This window comes from Ranitomeya variabilis, chromosome 2 (genome assembly GCF_051348905.1).
Source record: "Ranitomeya variabilis isolate aRanVar5 chromosome 2, aRanVar5.hap1, whole genome shotgun sequence".
NCBI lineage: Eukaryota > Metazoa > Chordata > Amphibia > Anura > Dendrobatidae > Ranitomeya > Ranitomeya variabilis.
Genome location: NC_135233.1, coordinates 953488764 through 953510889, shown reverse-complemented (window position 1 = coordinate 953510889; position 22126 = coordinate 953488764). Strand labels below are relative to the sequence as shown.

At 44.7% G+C, this 22126-nt stretch overlaps 1 protein-coding gene across 6 annotated transcripts in view; it reads right to left on the bottom strand.

Annotated features, from left to right (window-relative positions):
• The window catches only part of DOCK10 (dedicator of cytokinesis 10), a 500094-nt gene that overhangs the window by 292152 nt on the left and 185816 nt on the right, over positions 1 to 22126 (bottom strand). For 4 of the 6 annotated variants that reach the window (XM_077290787.1, XM_077290784.1, XM_077290788.1 and 1 more), the window contains exon 2: positions 3335 to 3454. In XM_077290787.1, coding sequence (XP_077146902.1) covers positions 3335 to 3454 — 120 coding nt within the window. Of the gene's footprint in view, positions 1 to 3334; positions 3455 to 21921; positions 22082 to 22126 lie in introns of those variants that run through there. The other 2 variants (XM_077290786.1, XM_077290789.1) reach the window with 2 other exon arrangements.

Genomic DNA, 22126 nt, shown 5'->3' with positions numbered 1-22126 from the left:
ACTTCGCTTCCACAACCGCGACGACCTCTCTATACAAGTCCTGCTGCCTTATACAGGTCTAAAATCAAGCTTTACATTTGCCCTGTGCTGTGTGCGAATATGCCACTGAGCGGCCCACTGAGCGGCCCACTGAGCGTATCCGGACCTTTCTTGATGCATCATCTTCTTTTCTTTTAAACTTTTATTTATTATTATGTAAATACAATAATACTGAAAAAAGTGAAACATACAATGGGAACGGAAAGTATTCAGACCCCTTTACATTTTTCACAATTTGTTTCATTGCAGCCATTTGGTAAATTCCAAAAAGTTCATTTTTTTCTCATTAATGTACACTCTTCACCCCATCTTGACTGAAAAAAACAGAAACGTAGTAATTTTTGCAAATTTATTACAAAAGAAAAACTGAAATATCACTTTCCATACCCACTGTAGATATAAACAACTTACAATCATCATTTTAACAGTATGGAAATGGGAAACCAATGTATCCATACATACTGATACACATGCAGGTGGCGAAGGTGGTTTATGATCCCACTGTGCCACGGACCGGACCTACCCTGGAGGGGTATGAATAAGCAGCTATCTTGGTGTTCACTGGAGCCTCTAGTGGTGAGGTCAGGCTTGTGCAACAGGTAGCTGCCAGGTGCCACTCCAGGGCAGCGGTCGGCAGTAGCAGCAGACCCCAAGGGTCTAAGCCGTTAATCAGATTCTTAGGCAGGGCAGGACTGGAAATGGTTCAGACAGAACGCCACTTGGGACAGGTTCAAACACGGAGGCTACTTGGGACAGGTTCAGACAGGACTGCTCCTTGGGAAACAGTTCTGGTACCGCCGATGCGGCCACGGGGTTCAGATACCGCAGATGCGGTTTCAGGTTACAGACACCACCGAAGCAGACACAGGAAACAAGGACAATTTATACTGGAGTAACTGGGCACTGGATAAGGGAAATCACTATATCAGTCTATGAGAATACCCTAATAATAATACAGACTAGGGACAGGGAACTGGCAACATACAGTTGCACCACCAACACACCTAACACTAACCATAGGGGTTACTCAGGCACCTTCCAATTGGTGAGGGTGCCATTTATGCAAGATGCCTCCTAGCTGTTGGTTGGGAGACACATTGCATGTGCGCACAATAACTAAATGCCTCCCAGCTATTAGCTGGGGGAATTCTACCATGTGCGCGAGTTGACTCTTTAAGAAGAGGGGATCGCATGCACTAGGCATGCCACCAGAGCACAGTGCAGCATGCACATGGAAGAAGGAGGGAGAAACTGCAGCGGCCGGGGCAGTGAGTAAGCTGGTGTCCCCGCATGGTGGGAGGGGGGAACTATGCGGAGGCGCCGACAGTCATAACACCCACTCATTCATTTACTCCTTCACTACGAATCCCTAGAGAAGCAGTGCAATAAGCAAGATACCAACTGAAGTAAACCCCTTTAGGTAATAATTTTGGAGGATGCAACAGGAATAGCAGCCTCAGACTCAAGCCAGAGTTATCAGACCCTCTCACATTTGTTTGACCATTTCCTGGACACATAAGTAATTTGGAGAAGGGAATATATTTGTTAAAGGGAACCTGTCACCCCCAAAATCGATGGTGAGGTAAGCTCACCGTCATCAGGGGCTTATCTTCAGCATTCTGTAATGCTGTAGATAAGCCCCCGATGTTACCTGAAAGAGGAGAAAAACATGTTATATTATACTCACCCAGGGGCGGTCTGGTCAAATGGGTGTCTCAGGTCCGCTCCGGCGCCTCCTATCTTCATTCCATGACGTCCTCTTCTGGTCTTCACGCCACGGCTCCGGCGTACTTTGTCTGCCCTGTTGAGGGCAGAGCAAAGTACTGCAGTGCGCAGGCGCCGGGCCTCTCTGACCTTTCCAGCACCTGCGCACTGCAGTACTTTGCACTGCCCTCAGCAGGGCAGACAAAGTACGCCTGCACCGGAGCCGCGGTGTGAAGACCAGAAGAGGACATCATGGAATGAAGATGGGAGATGCCGGAGCGGACCTGAGACGCCCATCGGAGCGTGACCGCCCCTGGGTGAGTACAACCTAACGTCTTTTTCTCCTCTTTCAGGTAACATCGGCGGCTTATCTACAGCATTACAGAATGCTGAAGATAAGCCCCTGATGACGGTGAGCTTACCTCACCATCGATTTTGGGGGTGACAAGTTCCCTTTAACTAGATTAAGCCAACAAGACAACAGAGGGATATGTGTTGACCTCCACAATATTTTGACCACTTTCCTTGCACAAAAACGAAGAACGCAAAAGACAAGTTATTGGAGGAATTCTGGATCAAATCATCCAAGGAAACACACAGGGAGAGGGCCAGGGAACTCAAAATGGGTATGCATTAAGAAGACCATCTCCAATCAGAATGGTGAGAGCTTGGGACAAGCTGGCATGTATAAAAAAGTTCCTTGAGCTACTGAACATTGAAAGCAAAGATCACAATCAGAGATGCGCATTTCCTGCAGTGGTGTAGGAAACTGTATGTACGGATTCATATTGTATCTTTTCAGCTCACCAATTCATTGCATAATTTCAGCCTGAATTTGCTGACCCTCCTTCTGTGATTGACCGAGCGAACCATAACAAAGGCAAAGGACAGAGCGAACTGTAAAGGTGCAAAAGTTAGCTGGCTATATGGAAGACATAGGCGACGTCACCAATTGCAAGCCCAGCAATTGCCAACATAAAGGGTGCGCGAAGCCGTGTAGGGAGACACCCACCGGACTATACGGTACTGAATAGCATACATCGCGGGACAAGTTCTAATCTTAATATTAGAGGTATGTGGGAAAGCAGAGCTTCTATAGAGGGGTTGTAGGGAAGGGACAGGAGACATTTACAACACTGTGCAGCTGATTTATTTTAGGAACACCTGATGTCAAATTCCCACTAACTGTTACCCAGGGTAGAAACAATCTTGGCTATGGTTTTACACAACTATGTAGGTAATTCTATATGGAGATGATTACAGTGCTGACTCCATTATTTGACCATAAATACAAAGTGACACCAATGTTTAAGTTCTAGATTTCCCTGTTGTGTATATTGGTGTAACCAAGCCTTGGCAATCCAAGGAGGCAGCATAGAGATTCCACCTAGAGATAGTCCGTCATTACACTACGAACTCCACCAATACACGTGAATATTCGGCAGGGCATTCATGTTCTTAACGAGAGGGCACCGAGTAATCTACTTTTCAAGAAGAACAAGAAAAAGAGGAGTTTGAATACAACTGTAAATGAAATCATAGAATTCAACAGAGGCTGAATGATGAAGTAACATTTTAAATGGGAACTTACTGAAAAGTCGTCCTCAGGAAATAATACAAGATCCTTCAGAGGATCGTTGGAATAACTATTTTCTAGTTCTGTAATGGCGGACTCGTAATCCAATGGCTCTAAGAGTTTAGGCTTTTCATGCTGCAAGATAAAAAAAACAAACCAATATTTATAATCAGGGTATATATGTAATAAAAGCTACAGGAAACACTTCCGAAAGTAAAGTAAGCTTTTCACGTAGGTCCAATAAATCTTTTATGCCATCATCCTCTTTCCAAAAGGAGCTTTAATCAAACAGCAATGAGAATGAGACAACAGCTCCAGAAACTGAATTATTCCTTAATTATTCAAGTACGATTATAGGGAAGGATTTTTATCAAAGTTCTACTATTATTAGGATTCAATGAAACTATTAATAGGAGCAGAGCTCTGACGAGCACATAGTCATTAGCATAAAAAATAATGTAATCAGTATAAACGGAACACACGACTGTCACAATAATATGAGGTCTGTGGATCTTATAGAGCCTGGTCACAATGCGATACATCACGTGAATAATGATGGCTAATGTGACAAAGATAACAGGTATATTATTCATGTGACTTTACTATACCATATTTTTTACAATTACATTTGGAAAACAGCACAATTCCTCTAAATAAAATATTCTGCTTCTGCTAAAAACATAGCAGCTGACCACAAAAGAGAGGATGTGGTGTTATATATGTAACGATTATTAGAATAACCGTCATTTTTATTCTTATTACAGAAATCAATAGAACACGTGAAAATAAGAAAATTGTAATCTATCTTATCAGAGAAATCTGCACCTATCTCCTCCAGGATTGTTCTTTTAGTCTCAAAATTCTCAATTCACTGGTATAATCTGTTTTCAGTGAATATAGATTGTTTCAGTACTGAGATAGGAGATGGCAATTGGTGCTGATAATATTCCATGTAGAAGGGGAAGATGAGTGAGGAGCTTAGTCTGTAGCTGCTTCTTCCCTCTCCCACCCTCTCCATAGAATCTTACGAGTATAGACTGTCACCTCCTATATTATATGCAAATTGCCTCTTCAGAGAGGAAGAAGACTTGAACTCTATAGCGCCACTTGTTGGACGTAGCCTATATTAGTAAGGTAAAAATCTGTCTTCACTCAAAAAATATTTTACTTGTGAATAGAGAATTTTGAAAATGAAAGATGAGTCCTGGTGGAGAAAGAAGCAGATTTGTGTGATAGGATATATTATAAAAGCTGCTTATTTTCATGTGCACTATTGATTTAATAAAAATTTAAACGATGGATACTCTTTAACTGATTCACAGAATTTCAGTTAATAATTCCTCAAGCAAAACAAATAATAATTTGACATGACATTAAGCTAATAATAATAAACACATTCTGTGAAGAATATTGAAGAAATAATTCCATGTCAATCATTTGTATCCTATTTGACATGGGATTCTAAAAACCCCTTGAGTGTGCAGTTGTAACAGAACACCAAGCAGCATGGGAGGTCAAGAGTCAAAGGGCTGTGAGAGACAGAACTCACACCTTGACCAGCTCAGAACAGAACAAAAGGCTTGCTGCCATGTGGAGACCATGCCATCAAAATTGCTTTGTTAAGTCATCTATGATTACATAATGAGTTATGGAGATACTAGCCATACAGCGTGTATATTTCCGAGATCTCTGGATCGGACCGAATGCCTTCCAGGGTCTCGGTTCATTCTAGCACCTAAGGGTATGCAGTTACATAGAACAGCTACTAGAAGCCAGGCAGTAAAGCTGTATGGGGCCTTAAAGTGTAGCAGGAGCCCGGCTGGACTCGATAGCGCAAGAACCGCCACCCCAGGACCTTCCAGAAAGGAGTTATGATCTTTCAAAGGTTTTTTGGAGATTTAACTTCAAACCTCCAAGGGAGTAGAATAAGGACAATCCTGTGGGTGGAAAAGGATGTGATCAACCAAATGAGTAAATGCTTCTGCAAAGCTTGGTCTAGTGCTTTTTCTCTGGGAAGGTCGCGACGACATATTGTGTGAGGAGATGTCAGGGAACAGAGGGGACCACAAGCCTCCCAACCGGTGGCAGATCTACCGGGTTGATAAGGTTCTGTTTCACTGGGGTTAGTGAAAGGGGCCTCTCAGCCTGGAAGGGTGAGTGTGGTGCCATGTCAGAGAACCCGTGTAGACAGGGGGTGTCTGTGTAAAACTGTGCAAGCTGATCTTACGTGTCCCCAGGGCATGCGGAATGTCACGTTGGTGCAAGTGAGGAGACCATACCACGTGATCTCGTTGATGTGATAGTGACATCAGGTGGGGTGGCGAGGTGCGAGTTCGTCACGTGTGGTGGTGGCAGCAGAAGGATTCTGCATGATCTTTCTGGTGTCAGCCTTCACACCTTCATTTCTTTGGCCACTAAAAGAGTTAAATGAAGCAGGCAAAAAGTACAGAAGGCTGAGGCTTCCTTGAAGAATAATGAACCCACAAACATTTTACATTCTATACAGGGAATCTGTCAGTAGGATCCACCCTCCCAAGTTGTCTAAATGGACATGTAGGTAATATGAATCTGAATAAAATGATACTCTGGTATCTGCATCTATTCCAGAGAAATCCACATTTTTCTTAATATGCTGTATAAATTAGCTCTTAGGATCTATGTGCCAGACACTGATCTGCAGTAGAATCTTCCTCAAGAGATTATTATAAATTAAAGAAGAGTCAGACATGTAGATCAGGAGAGCAGGCTGTCATTCGTTACATGTCTCACACTGGCAACCTTTCATTTAAAATAAGCTCTACAGGCAGATTCTGAGTGAGATCAATGTCCGGCCCATAGATCGTAACAGCTCATTTACACATTACAAAAAATGTGTATTTCTCTAGAATAAGACATACATATCAAGGTGTCATTTTATTCAGCTCCCTATGACCTAGATGCCCATATAGATGGCTTAGGAAGACTGATCCTACTGACAGATTCCCTCTAAGCCAGAAGCTCTGCCAGTAGTCCCCTCTATATGAGCAGTAGTCTCCACTCTTCAATTGACACCGCTGCGCTCTCAGCATCTCATTCACCAGTGGTTTTCAGCTGGGGCAGTCACATCTTGACACTGTCCTGGTTGAAAACTGCATACTGTACTGTATATCCCCCAGAAAAGGATTACTGCGTGGGACACAACGACGGGCAGGTATTGGTATAATGTTGGTTTATTATTTTACTCTTATTACAGGAGATCAAGGGCGTCGGGCAATTAGGTGTGGCAGTAAGTATAAGTTTAATTTAGAACATTAAAGGTGTCTGCGTAATTTTTTAAAATAAAAGACTTTATTCTGGCCTTGTCTTTACTTAACATTACAACTATAGAATTAGTAATGGATAGGTGTCTTATAGATGCCTCTCCATTACTAAGCCGTGGGCTTGATGTCACCTGAAAGTGGGAAGAGCCGGGCAAGGCGACAGAAATCTAATAGGTGTGCCTTTTCTGGGCAGCTGTGGGCTGCTCTTTTTAGGCTGGGGGGGGCCTATATCAATGGCCCCTTACCAGCCTCAGAATAGCAGGCCCCAGCTGTGAGCTTTAGCAAGGCTGGTTGTCAAAAGTGGGGGGGACCCCAAGCCGGTTTTTAAAATTATGTATTTAAATAATTAAAAATACAGCATGGGGACCCCTCTATTCTTGATAACCAACCTTGCAGAAGCTGACAGCTGGGGGTTGCAGCCCCCAGCTGTGAGTTTTGCCTGGTTGGTTCAATAAAATAGGGGGGAACAATGTTGGCTATTTCATTCATTTATTTACGAAAGATCGCAACCTGCGGCTGTGGAATACCCAGATCATCCACACCTACTGTCACTGTTATTAGCAGCAGCAGGTGTGGGATGATGGGGGTAACAGTCCCAATAGCTCCCACCTGCTGTCATTCAGACTTTAATATAACGCACATCATTCTCCTCTACTCGCTGGCAGAGCAGGGGAGAATGATGAAAGCCAGCTTCAGCACCAGCCGCCAGGGAACAGCGCTTACTGTAGCACTTCTTCCCCGGCGGCTGTCCATGTGGTACTGATGCGGCACACAGGTGGCACACGGTTGCCACACGTAGTACACACACGGACACGGATATCTCCGGTACCGTTTTTTCCGCTACCGGAAATATCACGACTTGTGAAACCGGCCTTAGTCAGTATCTACAGATATCTACAGTATCTATGTATATTGCCGATTAGACTGCACAGTTACAGCTTCCAAACAATAATATTTAGATTTTCACTTGTAAACTAAAAATGCCCAAACCAGTTGACTTCATCAATTGTGTCAGCGTGAAAGGGATTTGACCCAATCTGTATCAATTGTATAGGTGAGTAATATTTGATCATTAGATCCCATTGTTCAACCGATCAGCTTCTCTGCTTACACAGTTGGGGTACTGTAGCTCCATTTACTTGCTGTAATGCCTATTCAGCTGATCGGCGGTTAATTTAGGAGTCACACCCTCATCGATGAACTATTGATGGCCTGAGTTCACACTGCTCTAGCATGGTATGTCAGAAACGAACAAAATCTAAAGTAAAAATGTTAAAGCACATTAATCTTTCACTTTATATATTGCACAGTGAAAGCACACCGCAGAACGTATTCCCAAACTTGGATTTCTAAAGTCTGGAGTCATGTCTCCAATTACTATAACTTTACATTAGTGACTTCAAAGAAAACACTGCAGCTTGTTTCTCAGGAGTCTTATCATAAATTAGCTATAGTGTTAGTGCCAAGTCCAGTTTTGACCATGTGTAATCTAACCCCCATCTTTATTTATTAGTTCGTTCATTCATTTTACAGCAAAATATCCAAAGGCATTTTTTTTCATCGTGCTTGTCATTGTGTTTATTAAACATTTGCGTTTTTAGCGCATTTTTGTCACTTTTTTTTATGTGTTCCCCTTTGGTATGTCCTATCTATTTCCTCATAGATTATAAGCCTGCAAGCAGGGCCCTCACTCCTGTAACTGCTCAGCTATGTGTTACTTTGCAATATCTTTATTGTGTGTACATGTCCCCGCTAGCTGTAAAGTGCTGTGGAATATGTTGTAGATTTTATAGGTAACTATTATCATGTTATATTTTAAATAAAGCTGCTTTGTTTTTGATACTTCCTGGTATTTAGCTTTGACAAAACTTTATTGATACAGTAATGTGTGGTTGACCTGTGTTTTTACCTGAGGATTTTCCGCATCTAATGCTATTGGGGAAAATGTGCACATAACACTCAGCGTTCCCGCAACAGAAATTAACATGTTGTATATTTCAAACACGCACCGCAGGTTCTATTACACAGCGTAAAAAGAGCACCCTGAGCATGAGATTTCTATAAATTACAACCAGTTCTCTGGAACTGTAATAATTGAGTATCTTCGAAAAAAATGCTCAGTACAGTAGCAGCAAATGCAGGGATAGCCTAACAAATAGGCAAAACCTCCATGTGTTGCAGCTGTCGAATAGCCGTGAGACATGCAGCTGTGGCAACTCGAGCACACCGAAAATACTCGATTAAGACACGAGCATGCTCAGCATAACACCTTATCCGAGAACCCTCGCTCATCACTAATAAGCAGCCATCTAATTTTGGGAGGCTTTAGGCCAGAAATTGGTAGGTGGTAGCATCAGTTCCAAAGACATATTGTTAGAGAATTTAGATTGTGAGCCTCATCGGGGACAGCGATGATAATGTGTGCAACCTGTAAAGCGCTGCAAAATGTTAGCGCTATATATAAAAATAAAGATTATTTATCATTACGATTATGTAGATGGGGTGTATCGCCTGTGACTTTATTGGGCTGTGAATAGACCAGAGCTGCAGTATTACTTTGTTTATCCATAAGTGATTGTAAAAGTCCCGCATTTGAGAAAAAAAATATTGCTGCTTTATATGGGATAAGTTCTTGAAGAACCTTGAAACTACTGCAAAAAATGTGATGCAGTAATAATAACATTTTCCCATGACTTTAGAGATGCCCATATGCTTCTACTCAGCCCAAGCCTAGATGTGGATATTCACCCGTTATGAAATATGAGCCGCAGAACAATAATAGACCCACACAATTATCAGACAAACACATGTAACCAACCTGATGGAAAGCAAAGTTATTCCAGCAAGCAAGTCCATTTTTATATAATGTATAAATGCATATCGCACAGTAGGTAAATGACTTCCATAATATTTACATGACTATTGTTAAGAAGCTGCATTGATGCTTATATGGCCGACACAGTGATCCAGATATGAAATACCCAGTGCTGAGATATTTAGTAAAGAAAGGAGTGAATTCAGTGCAATGTGGAGGAGACATGGAGGGACACATCCCCGTCTGTCTCCCTGGAATGTGCATCCAGAACATATGGTGGAGAACATTCAACACAATGTTGGCCTCCCTCCAGCGCATGGCTTTACTGAGCATTAAATTCATATTACATATCACAGCTTTTAAATTATTTTCCTAATGACAGCGCTGGTAAAACATTTCAACACTTGCCTTGTGCTTTTGCCATATGTGTAGGTGAAGCAATTGGAAAATTCGATTTCATGAAATCTCTCACTAGCATAGCCTCAATATGTGAGTGCGAGATCAGAAAGCTACATCGCTTCACTACGAATTCAGAAAAATCCGTATTTCCTAATGCAAACAGACTCTGAAGGGGGCATGAGGCTGTGTAAGTGCCATAACCCCCGTAAGAGCGGCACTCAGTGTCCTACTGTATGTCAGTCTTGGCAAGGGTTTAGCATCAGAAACTCAGACCACTTGTATTCATCCCCCGGGGATCTAACATGAGCAATTTTCTTGGCAGAAAAAGCAACAGCTGGGATCATCCAAAAAATGACTACGATTGTGCATAATATAATTTTTGAGCACTCTAAAGCAGTCCACAACAAAATACCTATGTAACTCACACATTGAAGATTCATATAAAAGGCACTTGTGACTGCAGACTTGTGAATCCTCGCAGCGCGCAGTGCATGCTGCCGATGCAGGCGGTCATGTGACAGCAAATATACGATTTGCACATTCCACCTAGACCAGGGGTGGGCAATTAATTTTCCAGAGGGCCCACATGAGAGACCGTGACTGTTGTGGAGGGTCGAACCAATAGGCTAAAATGAATTAAGCTCAATATTAATATCAACATATAATTATTAATATAATATTTAATATTGCTCACAATAATATAATTAAGTATGCCGACATTACCCTATATACTGTTTGAACCCTAATACAGCCTCTTCTATATATCGTATGAGCCCCACAGCCCCCAGATGTCCAGCGTATGAGGCCCACACAGCCTCCCCTTGTTCAGCATATGAGGCCCACACAGCCTTCCCATGTCCAGCATATGAGGCCCACACAGCCTTCCCATGTCCAGCATATGAGGCCCACACAGCCTCCCCATGTCCAGCATATGAGGCCCACACAGCCTCCCCATGTCCAGCATATGAGGCCCACACAGCCTCCCCATGTCCAGCATATGAGGTCCACACAGCCTCCCCTTGTCCAGCATATGAGGCCCACACAGCCTCCCCATGTCCAGCATATGAGGCCCACACAGCCTCTCCATGTCCAGCATATGAGGCCCACACAGCCTTCCCATGTCCAGCATATGAGGCCCACACTGCCTCCCCTTGTCTAACATATGAGGCCCACACAGCCTTCCCATGTCCAGCATATGAGGCCCACACAGCCACCCCATGTCTAGCATATGAGGCCCACACAGCCTCCCCTTGTCCAGCATGAGGCCCACACAGCCTTCCCATGTCCAGCATATGAGGCCCACACAGCCTTCCCATGTCCAGCATATGAGGCCCACACAGCCTCCCCATGTCCAGCATATGAGGCCCACACAGCCTCCCCTTGTCCAGCATGAGGCCCACACAGCCTTCCCATGTCCAGCATATGAGGCCCACACAGCCTCCCCATGTCCAGCATATGAGGCCCACACAGCCTTCCCATGTCCAGCATATGAGGCCCACACAGCCTCCCCATGTCCAGCATATGAGGCCCACACAGCCTTCCCATGTCCAGCATATGAGGCCCACACAGCCTTACCATGTCCAGCATATGAGGCCTACGCAGCCTCCCCATGTCCAGCATATGAGGCCCACAGAGCCTCCCCATGTCATGCATATGAGGCCTACACACTCTCCCCATGTCCAGCATGAGGCCTACGCAGCCTCCCCATGTCCAGCATATGAGGCCCACACAGCCTCTCCTTGTCCAGCATAAAAGGCCCACACAGCCTCCCCATGTCCAGCATATAAGGCCCACACAGCCTCCCCATGTCCAGCATATGAGGCCAACAGAGCCTCCCCATGTCCCGTATATGAGGCCCACACAGCCTCCCCATGTCCAGCATATAAGGCCTACGCAGCCTCCCCATGTCCAGCATATGAGGCCCACAGAGCCTCCCCATGTCCCGCATATGAGGCCCACACAGCCTCCCCATGTCCCCAAGAAGACCCCCATAGCCTCCTTATGTCCACAGTAAGACCCCATAGTCTCCCCATGTTCACAGTAAGACACCCATAGCCTCCTCATGTCCACAGTAAGACACCCATAGTCTACTCATGCCCACAGTAAGACCCCCATAGCCTCCCCATGTCCATAGTAAGACCCCATAGTCTCCCCATGTTCACAGTAAGACCCCATAGTCTCCCCATGTTCACAGCAAGACCCCATAACCTCCCCATGTTCACAGTAAGATCCCCATAGTCTCCCCATGTTCACAGTAAGACACCCATAGTCTACTCATGTCCACAGTAAGACCCCCATAGCCTTCCCATGTTCACAGTAAGACCCCAAAGCCTCCCCATGTTCACAATAAGATCCCCATAGCCTCCCCATGTCCAGAGGAAGACCCCCCATGTCCACAGTAAGACCCCCATAGCCTCCCAATGTTCACAGTAAGACCCCCATAGCCTTCCCATGTCCACAGGAAGACCCCCATGTCCACAGTAAGACCCCCATAGCCTCCCCATGTTCACAGTAAGAACCCCATAGCCTTCCCATGTGCAGGCAAACATATACATAAATAACTAAAAAAACACATACTCAACTCGGTCGTGTTCCCTGACACACTGCTTCTGCTCCTGTCTCGGTGTCTCCGGTGCGTTGACTCTCCGCAGTACACAGCTGACATGATGAAATTATGTCATCGCCTCTGCTGTTTCACACGCTGATTGGTGGAGGAAGTGGGCCGAGGCCCCTCCTCCACCAAAGCAGTCAGCGTGGATATAGACAGCGGAGAATGTGATCGGGCACAGTGCGGACCCTAGGACACTGTTTGCAGCCCCTCGGCACTTTGCACAGGTCTGGCCTAGACTCATCCGACCTCACTCAATACACTTGCAATGAGCGAGGCCGCTACAATCTGGTCGGCACGTGATCACATGTATGCAAATCACATCCTTGGGTCAGCGCCTGAAGCACCCGGCACCGGAGAATCCTCACTCTGCTCAGTGCACGATGTGAGAATTCACAGCCCTGCAGACATCACATAGAGTGACTGCAGACTTGTAGCCAAAGCCTGGACAACCCCTTTAATTGAGCTAGTACCTGGATCCCTGGTCAGTAATTAATATGGAAAACACAAAACAAACTGTGACTGTTCAGAAATTAAAGAAAAAACATATGACTACTAAGACACAACGTGAAAACACAAGAGAATAGATCATCAATTCAGAAAACCACAAGGATCATTGCATAAGCAAAAATTCTGCAATGTCTGCAAAAGTGGTCTGAGACTGGCACCTAAGTTAGGCAATAAATGCCTTAATGTAAAATACAAAAGACAATTTGTTTTCTAATTATTAACACAATTATTTCATTCTACTCACTAATGCCGCACCTATAAAGCTGAAGGAGTCCTCCAGAGCTAAAATACACGAATGGCCAATCATTGGGGCAAGGCAATTAATATTACGTCAGTGGGGGGGTCTAACGCTTGTTAACCTGCGAAATCAGCAGAATAAAGGGGGCAGTGAGTGCCACATCTCCTTCGCTGTTTACCAAGCACACCTACTTACTATTAGTAATGGCTGGCACTGCAGATCTGTCATGTTCACACAAATGATCCAGCAAAGGTGAGACTGACTCAGATAACACAGCAATAGAATATTATGGCCCAAAAAAGGTGGAATTCGACATCGGTCAATGACTTGTGGACTGTTAAAGGGGTTGTCTGGCTTTAAGCTATAAGTCTGCACTCTATGTGACTGCAGACTTAATCGTCATATCACTGCCACTATGCGTTGTGAGGATTCTTTGGTGCCGGGAACGCAAGTATGTGATTTACGTAGATGCGGTCACATGCAGGGTAGACGGAGGCGGCTTCGCTCAATGCAAGTGTATTGAGTGAGGCTGGATACAATCCAGTTGGAATAAGTATGGTCACATAACACCTGCTCCTGGCGCCAACGCATCCTCAAGAGCATAGTCCATGCGATGTGAGTATTCACAAGTCTGCAGTCACACAGAGTGACTGCAGACTTGTTCCTTAAGACCCCTTTAAGTTGCCCATTCTTGGCATTCTAAAGCCCCGATCTCAGAATCGACAATCAACAAGTTATCCCTTAACCCACATGTAGGAGATAATTTATTTTGGGGGGGGGATAACCCTTTAAGTAGAGGACATCAGTTCCAGGAATGCTCTTTAATGTCCCTCCATATCTCTAACATGTGGCAGGAGCCTCCGTAGAGGTTTGCTATGAATATTGCATGGCTTCCCATTGACGTGTGCTGTACACAGCCATTACTCTTCTAGTGATACTCGGTAATTCGCGGTCTGTCATGCAGTTCCCTATAAGCAGTGCACACAGACTGCACCATGGGGGCAGCTACTGATTATCAGAAATGCTCAGTGACCCGTGCTGCCCTGCAGAATATATACTGTAGTGCAGTTGTATATACAGCACAAATAATGATGGCACCTGCCCTCTGCATATAAACTAATATGTTCTAATATAATCTCATTTATACCGTATTATCTCTACTCCAATGTCGTCATACAGCTACAACGTGTCGGGATGAATCATGAGCCAAACGCTTCAAGAAACTGTTTGCTGCATGAAAAAACATAAAATAAAACCAGGCCGGATTTCTCCCAGAGCAGTATGCTCAGCACCAACAAGTGCATGTGTGTATTACTTAATTCTGCTTCTTGTGTCTGTGCCGTATTCATATCACACTCGTCACATTTTGAGCCTCACAGTTCACCTTCTGAATATTATTTTTTTTCTTCTTCAGTTTGTGTCCATATTTGCTTGGGGTGAGCAGGAAGTGAGCGAAATAAACTGAGAAAAGAGTGTAACCAGCTCGCTGCAGCCAGGTCCTGGCAGTCTGTGGCAACGCCGATGATTCACTATCACTACTTGTACTGCACCCTGACTAATTTTTACATGGTGACTTTAAAGGAATCTGTCAGCAGGTTAGCGATGTGTCACTTACTGGGCGGTTTGTATAGAATCCATATTTTCTCTGCTGCAGATGTAGCAGTGCTCAGAATACTGAGCTGTGTAAAACCCTGCCCACACCCCTGACAGCTTTTTTGTACACTGTGCATTGTGAGCAAGCTGCCAATCAATGGGTGGGGCGGGTAAAGCAGATTAGCCTGACTGCCCTGCACATGGGTCTTAGTCAGGCAGTGATAATCTTCTGCTGATAAAACACTGATTGTATACAAACTACAATACACAGCGTTATAAGTGACACATCACTGGAATCAGTCACTTTGTCCCTACCTCACACTGCTCTCAGAATAAATAGCAAACACCTGGTGAAAAATTCCCTTTAAAAAACAAGCAGCTTTGTAAAAACAAGCAAATATGCAATCTATTACTACTCTCATCTCTTGGCATCACTGACTTGGCCCTATCTTGGATCTCATCATACCTAACAGACCGGACATTTAGAGTCTCTCACCCACACACCACCTCACCCCCTCTCTGTCCGAGTCCTGCAAGGTTCAGTCCTAGGGCCCCTGCTCTTCTCCATTTACACCTTCGGACTGGGACAGCTCATAGAATCACGATTTTCAGTATCACCTCTATGATGATGACACAGAGATCTACATCTCTGGACCAGATATCACCACCATACTAACCAGAATCCCTCAATGTCTGTCCGCTATTTCATCCTTCTTCTCCACTAGATTTCTAAAACTTAATATGGACAAAACAGAATTCACTATCTTTCCCCCATCTCACTAGACACCCCCTCCATTAAAGTAAACGGCTGCCCACTCTCCCCAGTCCCACAAGCTCGCTGTCTCGGGGTAATCCTTGACACTGATCTCCCCTTCAAACCACATATCCAAGCCCTTTTCACTTCCTGATGATCTCAACTCAAAAATATTTCCCAGATCCGTATATTCCTCAACCAAGAATCTGCAAAAACCCTAGTCCATGCCCTCATCATCTCCTGCCTTGACTACTGCAACCTCTTGCTCTGTGGCCTCCCCTCTAACACTCTCGCACCCCTACAATCTATTATACACTCTGCTGTCCGACTAATCCACCTGTCCCCCCGCTATTCTCCGGCCTCTCCCCTCTGTCAATCCCTGCACTGGCTCCCCATTACCCAGAGACTCCAGTACAAAAGCCTAACCATGACATACAAAGCCATCCACAACCTTTCTCCTCCATACATCTGTGACCTCGTCTCCCGGTACTTTCCTGCACGCAACCTCCGATCCTCACAAGATCTCCTTCTCTACTCCCCTCTTATCTCCTCTTCCCACAATCGTATACAAGATTTCTCTCGCGCATCACCCCTACTCTGGAACTCTCTACCACAACACATCAGACTCTCGCCTACCATCGAAACCTTCAAAAAGAACCTGAAGACCTACCTCTTCCGACAAGCCTACAACCTGAAGTAACACCGATCAACCAAACCGCTGCACGACCAGCTCTACCCTCACCTACTGTATCCTCACCCATCCCTTGTATATTGTGAGCCCTCAGGGGCCGGGTCCTCTCTCCTCCTGTACCAGTCGTGACTTGTATTGTTAAAGATTATTGTACTTGTTTTTATTATGTATACCCCTTCTCACATGTAAAGCGCCATGGAATAAATGGCGTTATAATAATAAATAATGATAGTAATAATTTACCCCTTTACAAATCATCTCCATTCTCAGAAATGGAGGTACCGTATTTTCCGGCGTATAAGACGACTTTTTAACCCCTCAAAATCTTCTTAAAAGTCGGGGGTCGTCTTATACGCCGGGTACAGATAAAATGTGCATATGGTGGGTGGGGGGGGAGTGGTCCCGATGACTAAGACAGGGGGCGTCTCACAGTAAAGTGTGAGTGGAGTATATCCCCCTATTACCTCATTGCGGCAGCGTGGGGGTCTCTGTGCTGGGAGCGGCAGCTCCTCTTCGTGCCGTGGGTGCTCTGTGCTGTGGGGCGGCGGCGCAACTTCGTGCCGTGGGTGCTGTGGGGCGGCGGCGGCGACGCATCTTCTTGCAGCGTCGGGGCTTCTCCGGCATCTCCTCCAGGCCCGGAGGCACCGCCAGCCCCATTGCTTTGATGCGGTGGCCTCCGGGAAAATGGCCGCTGCTCAGATCCGATCCGATGTCTCTCACTTATCGGGTCCAGTGCTGGCACTCTTCTGCTGATACGCTGTCTCTCCCTTATCGGATCCAGTGCTGGCACTCTACTGCTGACCCGCTGTCTCTCCCTTATCGGGTCCAGTGCTGGCACTCTGCTGCTGATCCGATGTCTCTCCCTTATCGGGTCCAGTGCTGGCACTCTGCTGCTGATCCGATGTCTCTCCCTTATCGGGTCCAGTGCTGGTGCTCTGCTGCTGATCCGATGTCTCTCACTTATCGGGTTCAGTGCTGGCACTCTTCTGCTGATCTGCTGTCTCTCCCTTATCGGGTCCAGTGCTGGCACTCTGCTGCTGATCCGATGTCTCTCCCTTATCGGGTCCAGTGCTGGCACTCTGCTGCTGATCCGATGTCTCTCCCTTATCGGGTCCAGTGCTGGCACTCTGCTGCTGATCCGATGTCTCTCCCTTATCAGGTCCAGTGCTGGCGTTCTGCTGCTGATCTGGTGTTAGTGTTTTGGCTGCACTATTGATGTTACATCACCTCTGCAGGAAATCACTGAGCTCAGAGACTCATGCCCTCTTTATAGGCAGAGCCGCTGAGCTCAGTGATTGTCTGCAGTGGTTATACGAGCTGCCGATGTGATGTTAATGCTGCAGCCAAAACACTGAGACTGGCGCAGCAGTGGAGAGCCGAGACTGAACCTGAGAAGAGTGTACCTGCCAGGTTTGTTACATTCTATATATAAAAGCATTTGGTATCCAATGGCAGTTCATGTAATGAGGCATATGGACAGGTCTTTATGACTTAAAGGGGTTGCATAGAATGACTGCTTTCTTCCATATACAGTGCCACATCAGGTTACAGGTTGCACTGGTATAGCAGCTAAACCCCATTTACTTTAATCAACTCAATAATGATATGATCCTGTTTTCAGAAGAAAAAGTATTTTTTTTTATAATTAAATCCCAAAGCAGAATTGTTGCAGGAAATGGCAATTCTCCAAATCTGCAGTTTATGGAATCCTATAGTCCACCAGTGGCCATTCAATGCCATAACACAGGTAAGAGGCTGTAGGTATGCCATGTTAAATTTAAAGTGACCCTGTCAGCAGGATTGTGTACAGTAATCTACATACTGTGTCAGGTCAGCACAGCTATATGGATTACAAGGATACTTTGGTTGATGAAATCCGTCTTGTGGTTGTTGTTTAATTTGTATTTTCAGTTTTGAGTTAATGATATGCTCGTGCTCTGGGGCGGCCTTCGTGTGGTGCTCTGATTACATATTCATTAGTATGGCTTGTGACAGGTCACTGATCCCTCACTGACCTGCCCCCTAATTTACATACTGAATATAGTATTGTGGGGGCTAGAATAAAAAGTTTATATTAAGCAAAATGGTGCCTGCGGCGGCGCCTACGTAGTAGCATGTATTGCATATCTATCACATTATGCATATAATATTGTAGAGTAAAAAAAGTACCGTATATACTCGAGTATAAGCCGACCCGAGTATAAGCCGACCCCCCTAATTTTGCCACAAAAAACTGGGAAAACTTAATGACTCGAGTATAAGCCTAGGGTGGGAGATGCAGCAGCTACCGGTAAATGTCAAAAGTAAAAATAGATACCAATAAAAGTAAAATTAATTGAGATATCAGTAGGTTAAGTGTTTTTGAATATCCATATTGAATCAGGAGCCCCATATAATGCTCCATAAAGTTTATGATGGCCCCATAAGATGCCCCATATTAAAATATGCCCCATATAATCCTGCATAAAGGTTAATAATGGCGCATAAGATGCTCCATAGACACATTTGCCCAATATAATGCTGCACAAACCTTGATTATGGCTCCATAAGATGCTCCATACAGACACTTGCCCCATATAATGCTCCACAAACGTTAATTATGGCCCCATAAGATGCTCCATAAAGATATTTGCCCCATATAGTGCTCCACAAACGTTATGGCCCCATAAGATACTCCATACAGACATTTGCCCCATACAATGCTGCACAAACGTTAATTATGGCCCCATAAGATGCTCCATACAGACACTTGCCCCATATAGTGCTGCACAAATGTTGATTTATGGTCCCATACAGACACTTGCCCCATATAGTGCTGCACAAATGTTATGGCCCCATAAGATGCTCCATACAGATATTTGCCCCATATAGTGCTGCACAAACGTTGATTATGGCTCCATACAGACACTTGCCCCATTTAGTGCTGCACAAACGTTATGGCCCCATAAGATGCTCCATACAGACACTTGCCCCATTTGCTGTTGCTGAGATAAAAAAAAAAAATCACATACTCACCTCTCTGTCGCTCAGGCCCCCGACACTTTCAATATTCACCTGACTTCGTTCCGGCGCCGCTACATCTTCAGCGTCTTCTGCACTGACGTTCAGGAAGAGGGCACGCACTAACCACATCATCGCGCCCTCTGACCTGAGCGTCACTGCAGAAGACGCTGAAGACGGAGCAGCGCCGGAACAAGGAGGTGAATATCGCGCATTGCTGCGCTCCCCTCCCCGATACACTCACCTGCTCCTGGCGCTGTGCAGTCCCTGCTTCCTCGGCGCCGCAGCTTCTCCCTGTACTGAATGGTCACCGTTACCGCTCATTACAGTAATTAATATGCGGCTCCACCCCTATGGGAGGTGAAGCAGCATATTCATTACTATAATGAGCGGTACCATGTGAGCCAGGGACCTGCAGGGACCGCGCAAGGAGCAGGTGAGTATAAATAGACAGCGCCCGCTCCCCCTCCCCTGCCGACCCCTGGGTATGAGTCGAGTATAAGCCGTGAGGGGGACTTTCAGCCCCCAAAAAATGGCCTAAAATCTCGGCTTATACTCGAGTATATACGGTAACTTCATCAAAATGGTGGCGGAGCATGCGGAGTAGCATCTATTGCATTCCGATACATGCTACTGCGCAGGCACCAACGGCACTGTTTTACTTGCCACTTTTTTTTCTCCTGCAAAATGGCGGTAGTGCATGCACAATAGCATCTATCTGCAAGCGATAGATGCTACTGGGCATGCACCGCGGCCACCATTTTGCTTAATGTAAAAAATGTTTTCTAACCTCACAATATGATATGCAGTATGTAAAATAGGGGTCATGTCACTGATGGATCAGTGACCTGTCATACAGATCAATATGTATTTAGAGCACCACATGAAAACCGCCCCACAGTCTGCCCTGGAGCACGAGCATATCCTTAACTCAAAACTACAAATAAAGATGAAACAACAACCACAAGACGGATTTTATCAACCAAGGTATCATTTTAATCAGTAGAACAGCACCGGTCTGACACTGTCTGTAGTTTACTGAGCACAATTCTGATGAGAGATTTGTTTTAATTTCCACATAACTTCCATACCTAGGCTCATTCTTTGCAACAAGAATGATTTGGTCACTAACATTCTCATGCCTTGAGAACCTGCACATAATGTTCCCTGATATACATAATGCAGCATGCATAATGCAGCTACTTAATATTTTAGTGAAAGAACCTGCCGAAGTGCACGACGTAGAAGAAGTGCGGTGCCTAGATGCTTTCCATTTTACATCAGTTTTTTTCTTTCTGCTGTTCCGGAATGACTTGCAATGATTTATCTTGTCTGGGGCTCTTTATACACCTTGGGGGTAATCTCCCAGAATTTAAAAGGATGGAGATGTATAAAGATATAAATATGCAATAATCAGAACTATAACAGTCACCCGAGTTTAGAATCTCAGATTGATTATAAATACAAAGTATGTAGAAATCTTTCATTCAAGTAACATAAAGGTAATATATCTGGTATATTCCTGCTAGAATAGTATACACTAAAGTGTTTACTAGGCAATAACTACTAAATTGACTTGATCAGCTCCTTTCTCTTTAGCAGCATACATCTAAAAACTTAGTGGACCAAGTTTTGCCGCCTCAAATATCTGCAACTTAGGGTATGTTTCCACGTTCAGTTTTGCTTCAGGCTTTGGTCAGGATTTTATGCAGGTAAAATCCTGACCAAAACTGCACCTGAGGTCACTGGCAGGTCACCTGCGGTGTACCTGCGTGTTTTGCTCATAGTAGCAACATGCTGCGTTTCGAAAAAACGCACCACGCATGCGTTTTCGCGGCAAAAATGCATGCGTTTTTTAACGCATAGTGGAGTCTGGATTTCATGAAATCCCATCCACTATGCTGTAACATCTGGACGCTGCGTTTTTTACGCTGCGGAAAAACGCAGCGTCAAAAACGCAGCGTTTCCTGAACGTGGAAACATACCCTTACTTGCCCAAGAATCCAAACTTCCTGCTCCTTTACAAGTAAGACTCAGATACAGACTGTCGGAAACGGAACTGATAACCACAGAATCTGCAATGTTATGTTCGTCTACCTCTAAAACTTTATACAAAGGTCCATGGAAAAAAAAAACACTTATAAGAGTCTATATGTAGGCATGAAGTCTACCTTGCAGACTATCACTAAATAATACCCACACTCAACCATTTCCCTCAATGCAAGGAAGGTTTTGTTTCATAACTGATGTCTACAGTTTCTTTACGATAAAATCTGGTTATTCATACCCTAAATCATGTAAGCAAAGGAGCCAGACGCCTATGATTACAGTCTGGCTGTTTGATCTTGAATGCCGTTATGTTACCATAAAGTCTTGTGAATAGGTATGATGTATAATAACTTATTAGCCTGGTCTGCAGGAAGAGCATGAGGACACACATGGTAACTCCACTTAGTGCAGACTTAGTAGCTAGTGATCCACTGATGCGAAGATCAAATCTTAACAAGATGCAGCCAACATTAGTGTGTCACTAAATATTTTGTGATCATATATGATATATATATATAGTTGTAATCTGTTACAATTAATAATAATGCTAAATTATACATCTGAGCAGCTTAAAAACTAGTTACATAAATGACTATCTTCCATTCTTCCAAAAACAAGCAATAGTGAAGACGAAAAGTACCATCACCTACAAAGCTCAATCTTGGAAGCCCCCCGTGATATACTCTTCTCATGGTTTTCCGCTTTTTCCATGCTTCTGGGCACTGCTCCCTCCTGAACATTTTCCCCTTCAAGCTCATTGTAGTGAGGAGCACAGTTTCCATAGCCAGGATGCATGTGAAACCTTGAGCATTTCTTACAGCTATGCAGAACAGAACTCTGACACACTTGTA